This window comes from Staurois parvus, unplaced genomic scaffold, assembly GCF_062004578.1.
Source record: "Staurois parvus isolate SC_StPar_1 unplaced genomic scaffold, SC_StPar_1.0 ptg001493l, whole genome shotgun sequence".
Classification (NCBI taxonomy): Eukaryota; Metazoa; Chordata; class Amphibia; order Anura; family Ranidae; genus Staurois; species Staurois parvus.
In genome coordinates, this window is record NW_028319289.1 from 329,697 (window position 1) to 345,125 (window position 15,429).

The 15,429-nt window shown below is 44.3% G+C and overlaps 1 protein-coding gene across 1 annotated transcript in view; it reads left to right on the forward strand.

Annotated features, from left to right (window-relative positions):
- ATP2C2 (ATPase secretory pathway Ca2+ transporting 2) overlaps positions 1 to 15,429 on the forward strand; it is an 83,733-nt gene that overhangs the window by 50,678 nt on the left and 17,626 nt on the right. The window contains exons 9-17 of the mRNA XM_089662584.1: positions 347 to 415; positions 3,497 to 3,572; positions 4,821 to 4,887; positions 6,122 to 6,246; positions 6,518 to 6,615; positions 7,389 to 7,490; positions 8,395 to 8,484; positions 14,747 to 14,848; positions 14,953 to 15,109. Coding sequence (XP_089518710.1) covers positions 347 to 415; positions 3,497 to 3,572; positions 4,821 to 4,887; positions 6,122 to 6,246; positions 6,518 to 6,615; positions 7,389 to 7,490; positions 8,395 to 8,484; positions 14,747 to 14,848; positions 14,953 to 15,109 — 886 coding nt within the window. The remainder of the gene's footprint in view (positions 1 to 346; positions 416 to 3,496; positions 3,573 to 4,820; positions 4,888 to 6,121; positions 6,247 to 6,517; positions 6,616 to 7,388; positions 7,491 to 8,394; positions 8,485 to 14,746; positions 14,849 to 14,952; positions 15,110 to 15,429) is intronic.

Genomic DNA, 15,429 nt, shown 5'->3' on the forward strand with positions numbered 1-15,429 from the left:
ATAGAAGTAACTGAACTGAGAGATGGAAGTCACTGAACAGCCCTTCCAGCATAGAAATAGATTAAATCTTTCTTGGAAAACTTATTTGATTGAGGGAGAGATTTACTTAAACACAGTGTTCCTCTTTGGCTAGTCCACCCAAAGCTGATATTTCTGTTTTCGGTAGAAGGAAACCTCCCAGGAAGACAGAGCTGGGAATTAGAACATGGAGACCTCATTGTTGAAGTTTCCAGTATAAACAAGAAACCTTCAAGGGTTTTCTGCCCACACTGGACTCCACATAGAACTGAACTATGCCAGGTGCTGTACTTTTCCTTTCTCTTGATATTATCATTTCTTCCGGCAGGGTCTAGTCATCAGCGTCGGTGAAAAGTCACAGTTTGGTGAAGTTTTCAAGATGATGCAAGCGGAAGAGGTCCGTATATATCTAATGTATGATAAAAAAATGTATATAGTAGTTTGTATCACTTTGTATGCTACTGTTAAGGCTCTGTTCACACTAGTGTGATTTCAAATGCAATTTCAGTTGCACAGAATCGCATGACCATGGAAATCACATTGTTTTCAATGGAGCCCATTCACATCAATGGATCTCTACTGCGATGCAGCTTTTGGGAAGGTGTCTGCGCAAAGCAGTGCAATTTTGTACCCCATAGACTTCAATAGAGTAGCACCAAAAGTGCATGGAAATTCTTTTTTGCTGCCTATTGCCTATGATTTGTGTTCGCATTCTTGTCGACGTCTTAACAACCAGTCAGTAGCAGGGATGAGTCATTGGTTGTTAAGAAGTTGGCACCTGCCAGCGTCCTAACAACCATGAGTCATCCCTATTGTCAGCGGGTGATTCGCCAATTACAGCAGAATGTAAACAAAGCCATTAAAAAAAATGGGAGGACCCAACGCCAAAATAAAACACAAAAGAAATGCATGGGGTCCCCCCACACTGGCAGGTGGTGTTCACCATGAATGACATGGACCTAAATGGATGGATGATCTAATTGGCGTTAGATGTGCATCGGGGGTCTTTTTTTTTTTTATTTATTTAATAAAAAACTTGTCAAAAACGTGTTGTGTTTTTATGTACTTTTGACATTGTCTGGTGAATGAATAGGGGTACTGTGTAACCCATACTCATTTACATGGGGGGCTGGGATCTGGGGACCTCTTTGTTGAATGGGGCTTCCAGATTCCAATAAGTCACCCCCGCACCCCCACAACCACTGGGCCAGGGTTGTGGGGAAGAGGTCCTTGTCCTCATTACCACAGGGAAAAGGTGCTTTTCCAGGGGGGTCCCCTTTCTGGCAAATTAACCCCCCCCCCCATGTTGAGGGCATGTGGCCTAGCATTGTTTAGAAGGGAGAGGCCCCCTTTCTTGACCTGTCAGACTGCATGCTCAGACAAGTGTCTGGTATGGATTTTGAGAAGGGGCCCGTGCCTTTTTTTTTTTGCATGGGCTTCCTCTTTAAAATCCATACCAGACTATTTTTTTTAATGCTGGCTTTTTGCTTTTATTCTGTTGTCAGTGAGGAATTCCTGCAGGAATAACTCATGGTTGTTAGGATGCCAGCGGACACCGGCTGCTTAACAACCAATAACAGCAGGGATGAGTTGCAGTAATAAACATTAAATAAGTGTCAAAAATGCACTGCAGTTGCACTACAAAATCCCACTGAAATTGCATTGCACCTGTGTGAACCAGGCCTTTGACATATACATAATACAGACAAACACCATGTGACATTCGTATAATGAACAGATACACCATGTGACATTCGTATAATGAACAGATACACCATGTGACATTCGTATAATGAACAGATACACCATGTGACATTCGTATAATGAACAGATATACCATGTGACATTCGTATAATGAACAGATACACCATGGAACAGTCTGTATAATGAACATATACATCATGGGACAGTCTGTATAATGAACAGATACACTGTGGGACAGTCGTATAATGAACAGATACACCGTGGAACAGTCGTATAATGAACAGATACACCGTGGGACAGTCTGTATAATGAACAGATACAACGTGGGACATTCGTATAATGAACAGATACACTGTGGGACAGTCTGTATAATGAACAGATACACTGTGGGACAGTCTGTATAATGAACAGATACACCGTGGGACAGTCTGTATAATGAACACATACACCATGGGACATTCATATAATGAACAGATACAACCTGGGACAGTCGTATAATGAACACATACACCATGGGACATTCGTATAATGAACAGATACACCGTGGGACAGTCGTATAAAGAACACATACACCGTGGGACATTCGTATAATGAACACATACACCGTGGGACAGTCTGTATAATGAACAGATACACCAAGGGACATTCATATAATGAACAGATACACCATGGGACATTCGTATAATGAACACATACACCATGGGACATTCGTATAATGAACACATACACCATGGGACATTCGTATAATGAACACATACACCATGGGACATTCGTATAATAAACATACACCATGGGACATTCGTATAATAAACACATACACCATGTGACATTCGTATAATGAACACATACACCGTGGGACATTCGCATAATAAACACATACACCATGGGACATTCGTATAATAAACACATACACCGTGGGACATTCGTATAATAAACACATACACCGTGGGACATTCATATAATGAACACATACACTATGGGACAATCGTATAATGAACACATACACCATGGGACAGTCTGTATAATGAACACATACACCATGGGACATTCATATAATGAACACATACACTATGGGAAAGTTGTATAATGAACACATACACCATGGGACAGTCGTTATAATGAATAGATACACCATGATACATTCATTATAATGTACGGATGGATGCATTCATATGTACACTGAGGAAAGATGCATTGATTACTACTAATGGCATAGTGGTCAGGAAAATAGGGATCTCCTATGACCAGCATTTCGGGGGTCACTGTTACCACTTTCTCAGAAAAGGAGTAACAGGAACACTACAGGAATACCATATAATGTGTATATACATTTTTTATATATATATATATATATATATATATATATATATATATATATATATATATTCAGCTGTGATTTATAATTTAGGGGTTCTTGTTCTCCGTTAGGAACGGCACCCTAGTGAATGGCACCCCCTCATTGTACATATGTTCCTATTATTGATATGCAAAGGAGAGATCATTTCTATACTGTGAGGACAGCGGGTACAAGAAGCCGAGTCAATCTAAAATCTTTCTAATTTTTAATAACTTTCTGTTGACGGTTGATTATTTATGGCCTCTGATAGCAGAGAATGAGTGTAGAATCTGTCTCCTCTCCCGTTCATATACAACCACCAATCCACACAGACTGCTCACCTGACAGTAACTCTGCCCTCCTATGACAGTGGGCTCACATAGCAGTAGCCTTTGGTGTCACCGTGTGATCCCCCAATGATTTCCTCTTCTGTTTCAGACCCCGAAGACCCCTCTGCAGAAGAGTATGGACAAGCTGGGAAAGCAGCTCTCTCTCTTCTCCTTTGGTATTATAGGTGAGAAACGAATCTCATGATATTGACCAAGCTCTCTGAGCTGTGTGTGGCTGTCCAGACAAGTCTCTGGGGGGGTCGCTAGTTATGAAGTAGAATTGTCTGATCTCGGGGTCACTCTTAATGTGTGCAGTGCGATTTGTTGGATAATAATAAAAATTATCCAAATGAGAAAGGAGATCAAGCTTTAGAAAATCACATCAAATGTCAAGACTAGTGGTAGCTAATGGGTTTCTGGGGGGCAAAGTACCCCCCTTCATCAGGGCATTGGAATATATGGCAGAATTCCTATATGGACTATAGTACTAGAAGAGGATCTCCATCAGAAGACGAGCATAAACAACGGAACAGTGGCTCCGTACTGAAAATACTGGTCACCATCTAGGAGAATGTACTATAGTCAATATAGGAATTCTGCCATCAAAGTCTAAGCCCTGATGAAGGGGGATACTTTGGTCCCCGAAATATGCTGGATACTGCTTGTCTCAACATTTAATGTGCTTGTCTGGTTATCTATATTTATTTCTCAATTTGGATATATCTTCCTATTAACGTGTTGAAAAGAATATACTGTACATTTCTAATATTTTGTGACTGTTAAGAGAAGATCTGGGTGGCCGTGTTCCAGTTTCTTGTCTTGTGTGTTTTTATGTGTCTAAATAAAGTTTATATAAAGTCAGAACCTTTCTTTCAATTTTTTGGGGTGTGGAAGATTAGAACCTCTGTCAGGTTTTTGTTCACTCCCTCTTTCATCCTGGTGTCACCGGGACAGAAAGTAATGGGAAAGCCAACATTTTGCAGTTGCTACCTGTTGTCAATCTTCCTCCAGACCAAGTGTAAGCATCTGAAATCATTAGGTTGCCACATACCAGCTGAAAGATGAAATCAGGCTTGATTGAGGGGATTACCTGCTCTTTAGCTGATCAGTGGGAGGTGGGGGGACACGTGGCTGGCCCCATCCTAAGATTTCCCTTCCTGCAATGCAGCCTATGTGTAGATGTTCACTAGTAGTCAGAAAGCAGGCCAATGTATGAAATCTGTGAGATCTCAGGCTCTGAAAAGCGTTACCCTCTGTTTCCTAGTCATCAATATCGCATAGTGGGGTGAATATATTGATATACATTTGTACCAGTTTTTAAACAATTCCTATATAGGGTTTGCAGTTGTGCTGTTAGTTGTTTGGAGTTGTCCTTTTAAGTGGATGTAAAGTCAGGGTGTCCTCTTAACACTGTAACCATTTCTCTCTTGCAGGGTTGATCATGCTGATTGGCTGGTTGCAGGGGAAGCCTCTCCTCAGTATGTTCACCATTGGTGTCAGGTAAGTTGACACAGAGCAATTTGTACTACGCGGGATCTGAGCACTTTATGTACATCGCTGCCCTGTAGTCTCTATGTCCCTTTCTGTCACATGAAACACCCCAAAGCCTCTCCATAACACTGCCGGGCCCCCCGAGGTTGGGATTGGTGCGTTCTCAGATATTGCGTCACTAAACCCCAACCTCTTCGTGTAGTCTTGTCTAAACAATGCATAAAAAGCAATCATGTGGTGACAAAGTGACAAGCTGTAGAATTTTCATGAAAGAGATGTCAGAGATGAAAGGATCCGTCACTCTGGAAATATGTTTTTCATCATTCAGTTATGTAACTTGTGACATTTTATAATAAACGTCTCATTTCAGAACTATTTCATTGTAGAGATGCGGTTGGCCTCTTGGTAGGAGTTTGACTGGAAGGGCCTTTTATAGCTGCTGGTCCTCTCCAGTCATTAACTGCCTGCCATATCTTATTTGATGTTGGTGGACTGCAGGGGTGTCCATGTAGGGGGGCTGCAGGGGCATCCATATAGGGGGGCTTCAGGGTTATCCATGTAGGGGGGCTTAGGTAGGGGCCTGCAGGGACATTCGTGTAGGAGGGCTGTCGGGGCATTTGTGTAGGAGGGCTACCAGGGTATCCTTGTAGGGGAGCTACTGTGATGTCTGGGTAAAAGGGCTACTATGTTCTCAATGTAGTGGTCTACTATGATGTCCATGTAGAAGGGCTACCACAGTATCTGTGTAGGGGGACTATTATGGTGTCAATGTAGGGGGGTTACTAGGGCACCCATTTAGGGGGACTACTATGGTGGCCAGGTAGGGGGATTACTTTGGTGTCTGTGTAGGAGGGTTACTGTGGTCCATGTAAGTCTATGTGGGACATAGTCATCAGTCTGCCCTCTGTAAGAGCTTTCATCCATCCTACCAAAGCAACTTTATCCCCTTCTGTACTCCATATGGGTTAATTAACTGCCATCAGGCTGTGTGTGGGTCAGCCAAAGGTGAAAGGTGTTCACCGTGCTCCCCTAACACCCTATGCACTACTGAAGTCATAGTAATAGTCCCGGTTCTTCCTGGGTATGGAGGCACACAAACCCTTCTCTGCCCTCCCAAGGTTCAGTACTCAGTACTTGCCAGTCAGAAAACATAGTACGGTTATCATAAGGACTGTCTTTGGGGTTTTCCTGTTCTGGTTGGTCATTGGTTTGTTTTTTTGTTTTTTTCATTCTTACCTTGTAGTTTGGCAGTGGCCGCCATTCCTGAAGGTCTGCCCATCGTTGTCACCGTAACGCTGGCGCTTGGCGTAATGAGGATGGCCAACAAGAGAGTCATTGTGAAGAAGCTGCCTATCGTAGAGACTCTAGGTAGTGTACGAGACCCATCAGAGCATGAACCAGATCATCCACAAGGAACATAGACAAGAGCCTAGGGCCTTGTGAATGTCCAGATAAAACCTTCTTTAATATTAAGAAAAAATAATGTGTTGAGCTTGTGTAGATATCTGAGAATGAGTTTCTAGACCATAAGACCAGCAAACATCTTCCTGTTACTGCTGATGAGGACAAAGAATTTTGTCAGCAATCTGACTACTCACTGGTGCTGCTTGATTCCCTGTATATTCCCCACTATTTCCAGGCTGCTGTAACGTTATCTGCTCAGACAAGACCGGAACACTGACCGCCAATGAGATGACTGCCACCAAACTAGTCACATCCGATGGCTTACATGCAGAGGTGAGCTGTCTTTTATATTTTTTGTAGCCTTGCGAAAAAAGAAAAGTAGAATTCAGTGGAACCAAAACGGACAGGTCTGACTCCTAAGGTTTCCTATTTCATGTCTATAACCTCACAGTTCACATTCCAAACTCTATATTAATGGCCATGTAGAACCAGCTCTATATTAATGGCCATGGGGAGCCAACTCAATATAAATGACCATGTGGGCCCGACTCCAAATAAATGGCCAAGTTCAGGGCCAACTCTTTACATACTTGGCCATGTATACTTGAACCAACTTTATATAAATGGCCATGGGGGAAGGGGGTCAACTCCATATTAATGACCATGATTTTGGAGTAGAATGTCCAACAAACATATATCTATATATGTGATAGTCATGTGTCCATACTTTCGGCTATATCATGTAAAAATAGATGATCAGAGGAGATGGGTTCTCTCCAATGATTAAAGGATATTATGATAAATATGATCTCTGTATCATCATTAATCTTAGTCAGCTTCATCATTTTCATATAACTTTTCTATACAATAGACATCTTGTGTTTTTGGTAAATTGGTATTGTGGGGGAGATATTATACGAAGCACAGATTACTTTTTTTGAGATCATTCCATAGAGCATAATGATAGCTGTATCCCAGGAGCCTCATTTAGCCTACAATGGTTGAACTAATTTATAGTTGAGAAGTTTGGACTGGATTTTGTAGATTTTTCCATGTATCTCTCTCTCATCTCATTGGTGGTGCAATCTCTTCTGTTGACTGCTCAGGTAACCGGCATTGGTTATGACGAGAAGGGAACTGTGAACTTGCTGCCATCCAATGAAGAGTTGCGGGACTTCTCCAACATCTCTGTAGGAAAGTTAGTAGAGGTAAGGATTTTCCTCACTTCGAAAGATCCAAATCTACCACAGTTTGGGTAGTAATTAGAGCAGGTTGACACCTGTGTGGTGCACAGAAACAGTAGCAGGATTTCCAGATGCACCTGACGAATGTCAACTTCATCTACTCAAACTCCATCCTGCCTTGCAGAAGCCATGATGAAGGGAGTGCCAGAGCCCATGGAATGTGTTGTCTGTTTACCATAAACTTGTTATGAATGAATAAAATATTTTTTCGACTTATACCATTGGTCTGGTGCTCTTACGAGACATTTTACCCTGGGGACTTTTACTTAATTAGGGGGATTGGCCTAGAGCTCAGCTGAACTATTGAGGTTCATATATTAGAAGGACCTTTGTAAATCTTAAAACATTGAAAGCAAAATCCAGCGCCTATCTCACATACCTTCCAGATTTTTACTGATGTATTTGTTCCCACTATTGAGATTTCGTCTCACTTAATGCCATGGAGACACAACAGGAAGAGGAGAGAAAGCCCCTTAAACATTTGTCACCTGAACATGTGCCCCCATCGGAGGATTTCCCCTGTATTCTTGTTCTGGTGACAACTGTACAATTACTGATTCCCTATCAGTTCCTGATAATGGTGAATATGGAGGGTGAAGCTTCCCAGTGGGGACACAGCGATTAAACCAAGCAGAAATTCTAACCACATGTACAGGGTTGGTGTGAAGATCATTAAAGTGTATGTAAATTCAGATTTTGCCCCTGAGGGTAGAAGTTTGATGTGGGAGGAGCTAAAGAGTCTTTTATCCAATTAGAGCATTGCTATGCTGGTCATCTGTGGGGTTCCCCTTGGGTGATGGTGAATGTTTTGCCTGTATCAGACAAAGTCTGTATTCCAAGGTATTAATTCTCTTATTCTCAATAACAGGCTGGATGTGTCGCCAACAACGCCATCATTCGCAATGGCACCTTGATGGGACAGCCAACAGAGGGTGCCCTGCTTGTCTTGGCAATGAAGGTACCGCTTGTACTATAGCTGCCCTTATTCAGTTCACTTTGATATAGCTGCTGTCCCCTCTGGCTCTTGTAATTGGCTCTCTGCCTTTCCCGTAAGTCTGTGCAGACATCCAAGACATCCATAAGGTGCTGCTGTCCTTAGAATCACTGCACATGGTGTTTTATGATTGGTTTACTTATTACATGTCCAAAGCCACTTAGAATTCAGCAAAATTACTAGACTGGCACAATATCTACGGAACAAAAGTGGGTGAGAATCTTGAAACAACTAGACTGGCACAATATCTACGGAACACAAGTGGGTGAGAATCTTGAAATAATTTTGTTAAAATCTTTGAGGATCATTGATGTACAGCACACTTAATAATAGACGTGGCTGGTGACGCCTCCTCCTGGAATCGCTCTGAATTGAAACCGACCACCAAGTACTAGGTCCGGGGGCTCTCCCAAAGAGAGACGCCCCCCCCCCCCAGGAACAGGGGAGGACCCACACCCTACCACCGTGAGAAAAAAAACACACACATAAGTGAAAGTAAAAAAATAAATGAAAAAAAAAAGTCCTGCGGATGCAGTTGCAGGCAAAGAAGTTGGGTGGCGATGTCGGACACACCATTACCGCAAACAGGTCCTGAGAGGTTCCTTGAACATGACTGCCCACTTCACTCTGTCCATCTTGGTGCCCCAGATGAAGTAAAACACCACCCTGGTGATGGCCTTGCAGGTGTTGACCCGTGGGAGCCAGGCCTGGGCAAGGTACTGCAACACAGGGAGAATCTCGCTGCGGAGTACCAGTGTCTTCCCTTCGATGGACAGTCTCTTCTCCCAAGACTTCAGGGCTGCACCCTCAGCACCAAACCAGACTCCCAAAATTTTGATGAAGTCCGTACTGATGCTGAAAGGCATGGATGCAGAAGAAGGCAGGAACCACTTTCCAAAGAGCATGACCTCTGACTTCCTGAAGTTGACTTTTGCCCCTGAAGCTTGGCTGAAGTCCTCGCAGGTCTGGACGAGCAAGGTCGATGGAGCACTGGTGAGCACAGAACACCGTCATGTTGTCTATGTAGAATGAACACTTCACTTCCCTTCTCTCTGGCTTCAGTGCAGTGATCCCCCTGATCTCTGGATTCCGTCTGATGCATTTGGTGAAGAGCTGTATACAGCAAATAAAAAGCAGCCTTGTGTGACCCCAGAGAGGACCGGGAAGGGGTCAGTTTTCCAGGCATTCACCAACACTGTACTACAGATGTCATTGTACATAAGGTCAACATACAAACAAAACATCTCCCCAAGACCAAACCTGAGCAGGGCTCTGCACATAAACATGAGAGACACGGTCAAGACTGACCAGGGCCATGTGCACACAGCGGTCCTTGATGAACTGGACAAGCGCTAGGCTGTCTGCAATCCTGCGGCCAAGAATGCCACAAGTCTGATCCAGTGACAGCCTTCAGCCTATCGGCCAGAACCTTGGTGAGGATCTTGCAAGCCACGTTCAAGAGAGAGATGGGACGTCACATAACCATAGCATGCAGAAACATTACCAAATAAACCAATTCAAACAAGCATTGGGTGTGTTGGGGGGGGGGGGGTGTCTGCAATCCCGCGGCCAAGAATGCCACAAGTCTGATCCAGTGACAGCCTTCAGCCTGTTGGCCAGAACCTTATCACATCCCTCCCCCTTATCGTGATCATCCCTTCCCTCAACGAAGGAGGCATTCTTCCCTCCACCATCATCTTCTCGTACAGCTAGAGCAGTTCCGGGCCCACGAGATCCCACAGCGCTACGTAGAGCTCCGTTGCAGCCCGGGGTCCTTCCCTGCCTAAAGGATCTGGCAGCAGAGTGCAGCTCCTCCAACATCAAGGGAGCGTTGGTGGCCGACAAACCTGCAGGATCAATGACGTTAGTGATACTTGACAAGAATCTGTTGGCTGCTGATCTGCTTCTTTCTTTAGGAGATTAGAGGTCGGTGTAGTAGTCGCTGACCACCTGCATCACGGCTTCCTTCCCTTTCTGGAGCGTTCCGGTCTCGTGTAGCTCCGACAAAGGTGTGTGTCCTGAGTGGAGCTTTCTGAAAAAGAAAGAGTTACACTTCTCACCTTTCTCAAGATTCTCCACCTTGGCACGGAAAACGATGTTCCTGGATTCTTCCTCAAAGCCCACAAGTACACTGACCTTAACAAAAAAGCCCCCCCTTTTTGTTTTTCTTTTTTCTTTACATTATTTTAATTTTTGTTTCACTTTAGGGAGAGTGTTCTGATTCGATTCCAAAGGACCATGGTCACACTAATTTGCATACCCCTTTCTGCTTGGCTCAGCCCTCACTTTCAAGAAGTGTGGGATTAGTGAAATATATGCAAATTTGTCTGACACCCAGAAAACCCCTACTTTTTCCCAGATGCCCGCTCACTTTGTTGGATCAGACACAACGGATCACCCCTCCCACCATCCTCCAGCTTCCACGAATAAGGATGATTTTTGACCATACTATTTTAACTTAGGGAGAGCATTTATTTGTTTATTTTTTAAAGTCCACAGAAGTGCAAAAAAAGAAAAACCTGTAAGTGAACAAAAAACGTGCAAGTGCAAAACACCAACACAAAAAAGTGCACTTAGGGGTGTGCTTTAGTCCACCCCCTGAAGGGGAAGGACCTGATCCCCCAGGGCGCAAGGCTCTTGACAGGGACTGAGATCTCCACAAAGCCAAAAGGCCTGGTAGACCCCTTTCCTTGTGGGTTGCCAAAGCCGCCCATCAAGTACTAGGTCAGGGGGCTCTCCCGGAGCCCCCCCCCCCCAGGAACACGGGAGAAAGGAACCAAAAGGCCACACATCCTCCCCCTAGACTTCAGGGCAGGTCCAAGGACCCTCACCCTCCATCCGTGAGAAGAACACACATAAGTGAAAGTGATTCAAATGTGGGAGAAAAAATAAATAAAAAAGTGGCAGATGCAATAGTGCACTGGGTAGGCCCTGAGGCCTGTAGCATAAAAATTGCCCTGGACTTAGCCCTAAAAGGTGCAGTGCAGGAAAAGTGTTCCGCTCGGTTTTTTTTGATTGAAAAGATACTTTTATTACAGAAGCATCAAAAACAACATGATACGTGTAATCGGGGTACATCTCACCCTGTACTGCGACTCAGTGCACCACATAGCAATACAGTTCCAAGCATATAATAAATACATTCAGAAATAAATACATTCGTTCAGCGGTATGATGCCTGACGTGATGTGCAGAGGATGAATCCCCAGACCGCCACGTCATGCATGACGCCGCTTTACCCCAAAAACCATAGCATCCTGATACACAGTACTAAGTCATGCAATAAACGAGAGCGAAAAAACGAAAAACCGAAAATCACAATTTACAATAGGCATCGGGTGTGTGGGGGGGGAAGGGAAGAAAGGGGGAGACACAGGCCCGAAGCTTTATTGAAAAGACAAAGACACGCAAGGGGGAGTAGGGGGAAGGGGGAAATCTTCAGACGTCCTCTTCCTCCTTAAAGTCCATCAAGGAATAGTCTCTGAGCAGACTGAGGATCAGTCTGCGGCAGTCCTCAATGGACATCCTCTCCCGCTGGTGGATGAGGCGCTTTCTGGCGCACCATAAAGCGTCCTTAAAGCAACACAGCACCCGCCAGGCGCCGTCAATGTCCTCCAGAGAAAAGGTTCCACAGAACAGTCCATTCAACACCCCAAAGTGAGTGATGGCTGTCTGTGGTACAAAGTCCTTGAGTTCAGGTTCCAGGGCCCCCAACAGGGCCTGAGCAAATGAGCACTCCCAGAAAACGTGGTAAGACGTTTCCTCGTGGATGATGCAGAAGGGGCAGTGTCTGTATCTGCTCAGGTTCCTGGCATGCATAAATGTCCTGAGAGGCAACCCCCCTTGGATTGCCATCCATGCCAGGTCGGTTTGTTGAATTGGGGACACACTGATCCAATGGATCTCCCCTCCCATCATCCCCTCCTGCCATGAATAATGATGATTTTGGACCATACTATTTTAACATAGGGAGAGCATTGTATCTAATTAGCATATTTGCTCTCTCCCTCTTTCCCTGGAGAGCCCCCTGATCTAGTACTTGGTGGTCAGCTTTGGGTAGCCAGAAGGAAAGGGGTACACAAGGTCTTTTGACTAGGTGGACCATGTTGACACTTGTAAACACATTTAGGCGCTTGGATGCTAATTAAATTTACCAGAATAATAGTTTATACTGGCCATTGAAATTAATTGACTCCCAAACGCTAAACGCGCCTTAACACGTGTCAAGCATTTTTTCTGTCAAAACGCTGGTGCTCTTGGACATGCTGGCAGTGGGGTTTTTTCTGCCTCTAAACTCCTCTAAGGCTAGGTTTGCACCCATGCAGGTTGCAGTTGATGCGTTTTTTTCCCCGGTGCATTTTGTGGTGCGGTTTGTGTTTGTTCACACGCATTTTTGATGCATTTTGTGTTTCTTGTTTTTTTGGATGTGTTAATGTTGCTAGGGGGATGTGTCTGTTGTAATGCAGGAAATGCACCAAAATGCATGTGTGTATTTTTCATGTTTTTTTTATGCGTTTCCATTGAAGTCTATTGCAATAAAAACACAATCTTCTGCAGGCAAAAAAGTCCCAGACCCTTTCCAAAAAATACAAGGTTGAAAACACCCAGATGTGAATGTGACCCATACGAAAGTATGTTAAATGGACTGTAGTGTGTGTCTGCAAATCTGAAAACGCACTGAAATACGCATAGGTGTGAACCTAGCCTGTGAGTACATGGTCACATTGGCCAACATGGAGGGACAGGAAAAAAAAAAACTCCAGTTGTCGCTAACAGCAGCGCTAAAAATGTCCAGTGTGATTGAGACCTAAACTTTCTCCATCACTCCTGAACTTTGAAAACAAGACTGTCACTTTCACAAGAAGTCACCACATTGTTTCACCTCTTCTATTGTCCTCTTTATGAGCCGGTGACGTCGGTTTGGCGAGGTACGTTGCAATCCTACACTTTGTCCTCTTGTGGTTAGTGTGTTTAAATAATCCGAGAATCTTAACGCTGTGCAAACAACCGCTGTCATTCCTTCTGAGAACCGGTTGTCGACGCATGATGGATCTTTAGAACTGGTTTGTGCCCGGTGCGTCCTTGAGATGAACTCGCCCCGTGGAGGGCGGAGCTTCTGTCTGAGCCAGAATGAAGACACTTAGACAGTACATATGGTCAGATGGGGGTCATTCTATACGTGTTATAGAGAATTCTTCCACTAAAATCTTTTCCCTGTACAGTGCTATGGTATATGTCAGAGCTATATACTGTAAATATATATTAACAGTGTGTGACTGGGGGGGGGCACTAGAGTGTATGATGTCACTGGCTCAGTGTTCACTGTACAGCACTACAGTATATGTCAGAGCTATGTAAATGTATAATACTAGTGTGTGACTGGGGGGGGGGATTAGAGTGTAAGCTCCTGTGGTGCAGAGACTGATGTGCCTGGCTCAGTGTTCTCTGTACAGCACTACGGAATATGTCAGAACTATATAAATGTATAATACTAGTGTGTGACTGGGGGGGGGATTAGAGTGTAAGCTCCTGTGGTGCAGAGACTGATGTGACTGGCTCAGTGTTCTCTGTACAGCACTACAGTATATGTCAGAGCTATATAAATGTATAAAAATAGTGTGTGACTGTGGGGGGGGGGGGGCATTAGAGTGTAAGCTTCTTTGGTGCAGGTAATGATGTCACTGGCTCAGTGTTCTCTGTACAGCAGTACAATATATGTCAGAGCTATATAAATGTATAATAATAGTGTGCAACTGTGGGGGGACATTAGAGTGTAAGCTCCTCTGGCACAGAGACTGATATGTCTCCTAGATTGTAAGCTCCCAGGATCAGGCCCTCCTTTCCCTCTTGTATTGAACTGTATTGTTGCTGTATTGTCTCCCGTTATATTGTAAAGTGCTGAGCAAACTGTTGGCACTATATAAATCCTGTATAATAATAATAATAATAATATGACTGGTTTAGTGTTCTCTGTACAGCACGGCGGTATATGTCAGAGCTATATAAATGTATAATAATAGTGTGCGACTGTAGGGGGACATTTAGAGTGTAAGGTCCTCTGGCACAGAGGCTGATATGACTGGGTTAGTGTTCCTTGTACAGCGCTGCAGTATATGCCAGAGCTATATAAATGTATAATAATAGGTGTGTGACTGTGGGGGGACATTAGAGTGTAAGCTCCTCTGGTAAAGAGTTTATATCGAGTAATGATAATTTCTTCCTGTAGATGAGTATGGGGAATTCCAGAGAGAATTACATTCGGAAGAAGGAAATTCCATTCAGTTCAGAGCAGAGGTGGATGGCGGTGAAATGTGTGGACAAACTCGAGGTAAGGCTCTGCCCAGATTGCCCCCCCCCCCCCCATATGTACAGATCTGTCTCCAATCCTCTTTTGGTTTGTCATTTTGGATGATTTTTCTTCTTCCCCCATAGAATCAGGAGGACGTATACTTCATGAAGGGGGCCTTCGAGGAGGTGATTCAGTACTGTACAACGTATAACAGCGGCGGGATGACAATGGCGCTCACACCGCAGCAGAAATCACTCTACCTTCAGGAGGAGAAGAACATGGGAAGCCAGGGGCTGAGAGGTGACTGTGCTTGGGCGCCTTATTAGACAATCAGTCAAAATCTCTCCTCTCACATATGATTGGGGGGGACTGCAGCTTCTTGTCAAATGACTGTGCCATGTAAACTCCTTGTCATGCTCTGCGGGGTGGGGGGTTCTACAGTGCTCTCAGGGGGCGGAGCTGGGAACACAAAGGCTGCATTTACACAGGTTCAGTGTCAGGACCTATGAGCAGATCAGGGGATTGGCAACCCCAGGGATTGTCCAGCTAGGTACAGCCAGGTGCAGCAGGTTAACGTCCTGGCTTCAGTATTCGAAGTCACTGAAGTGAATGAGGATCTC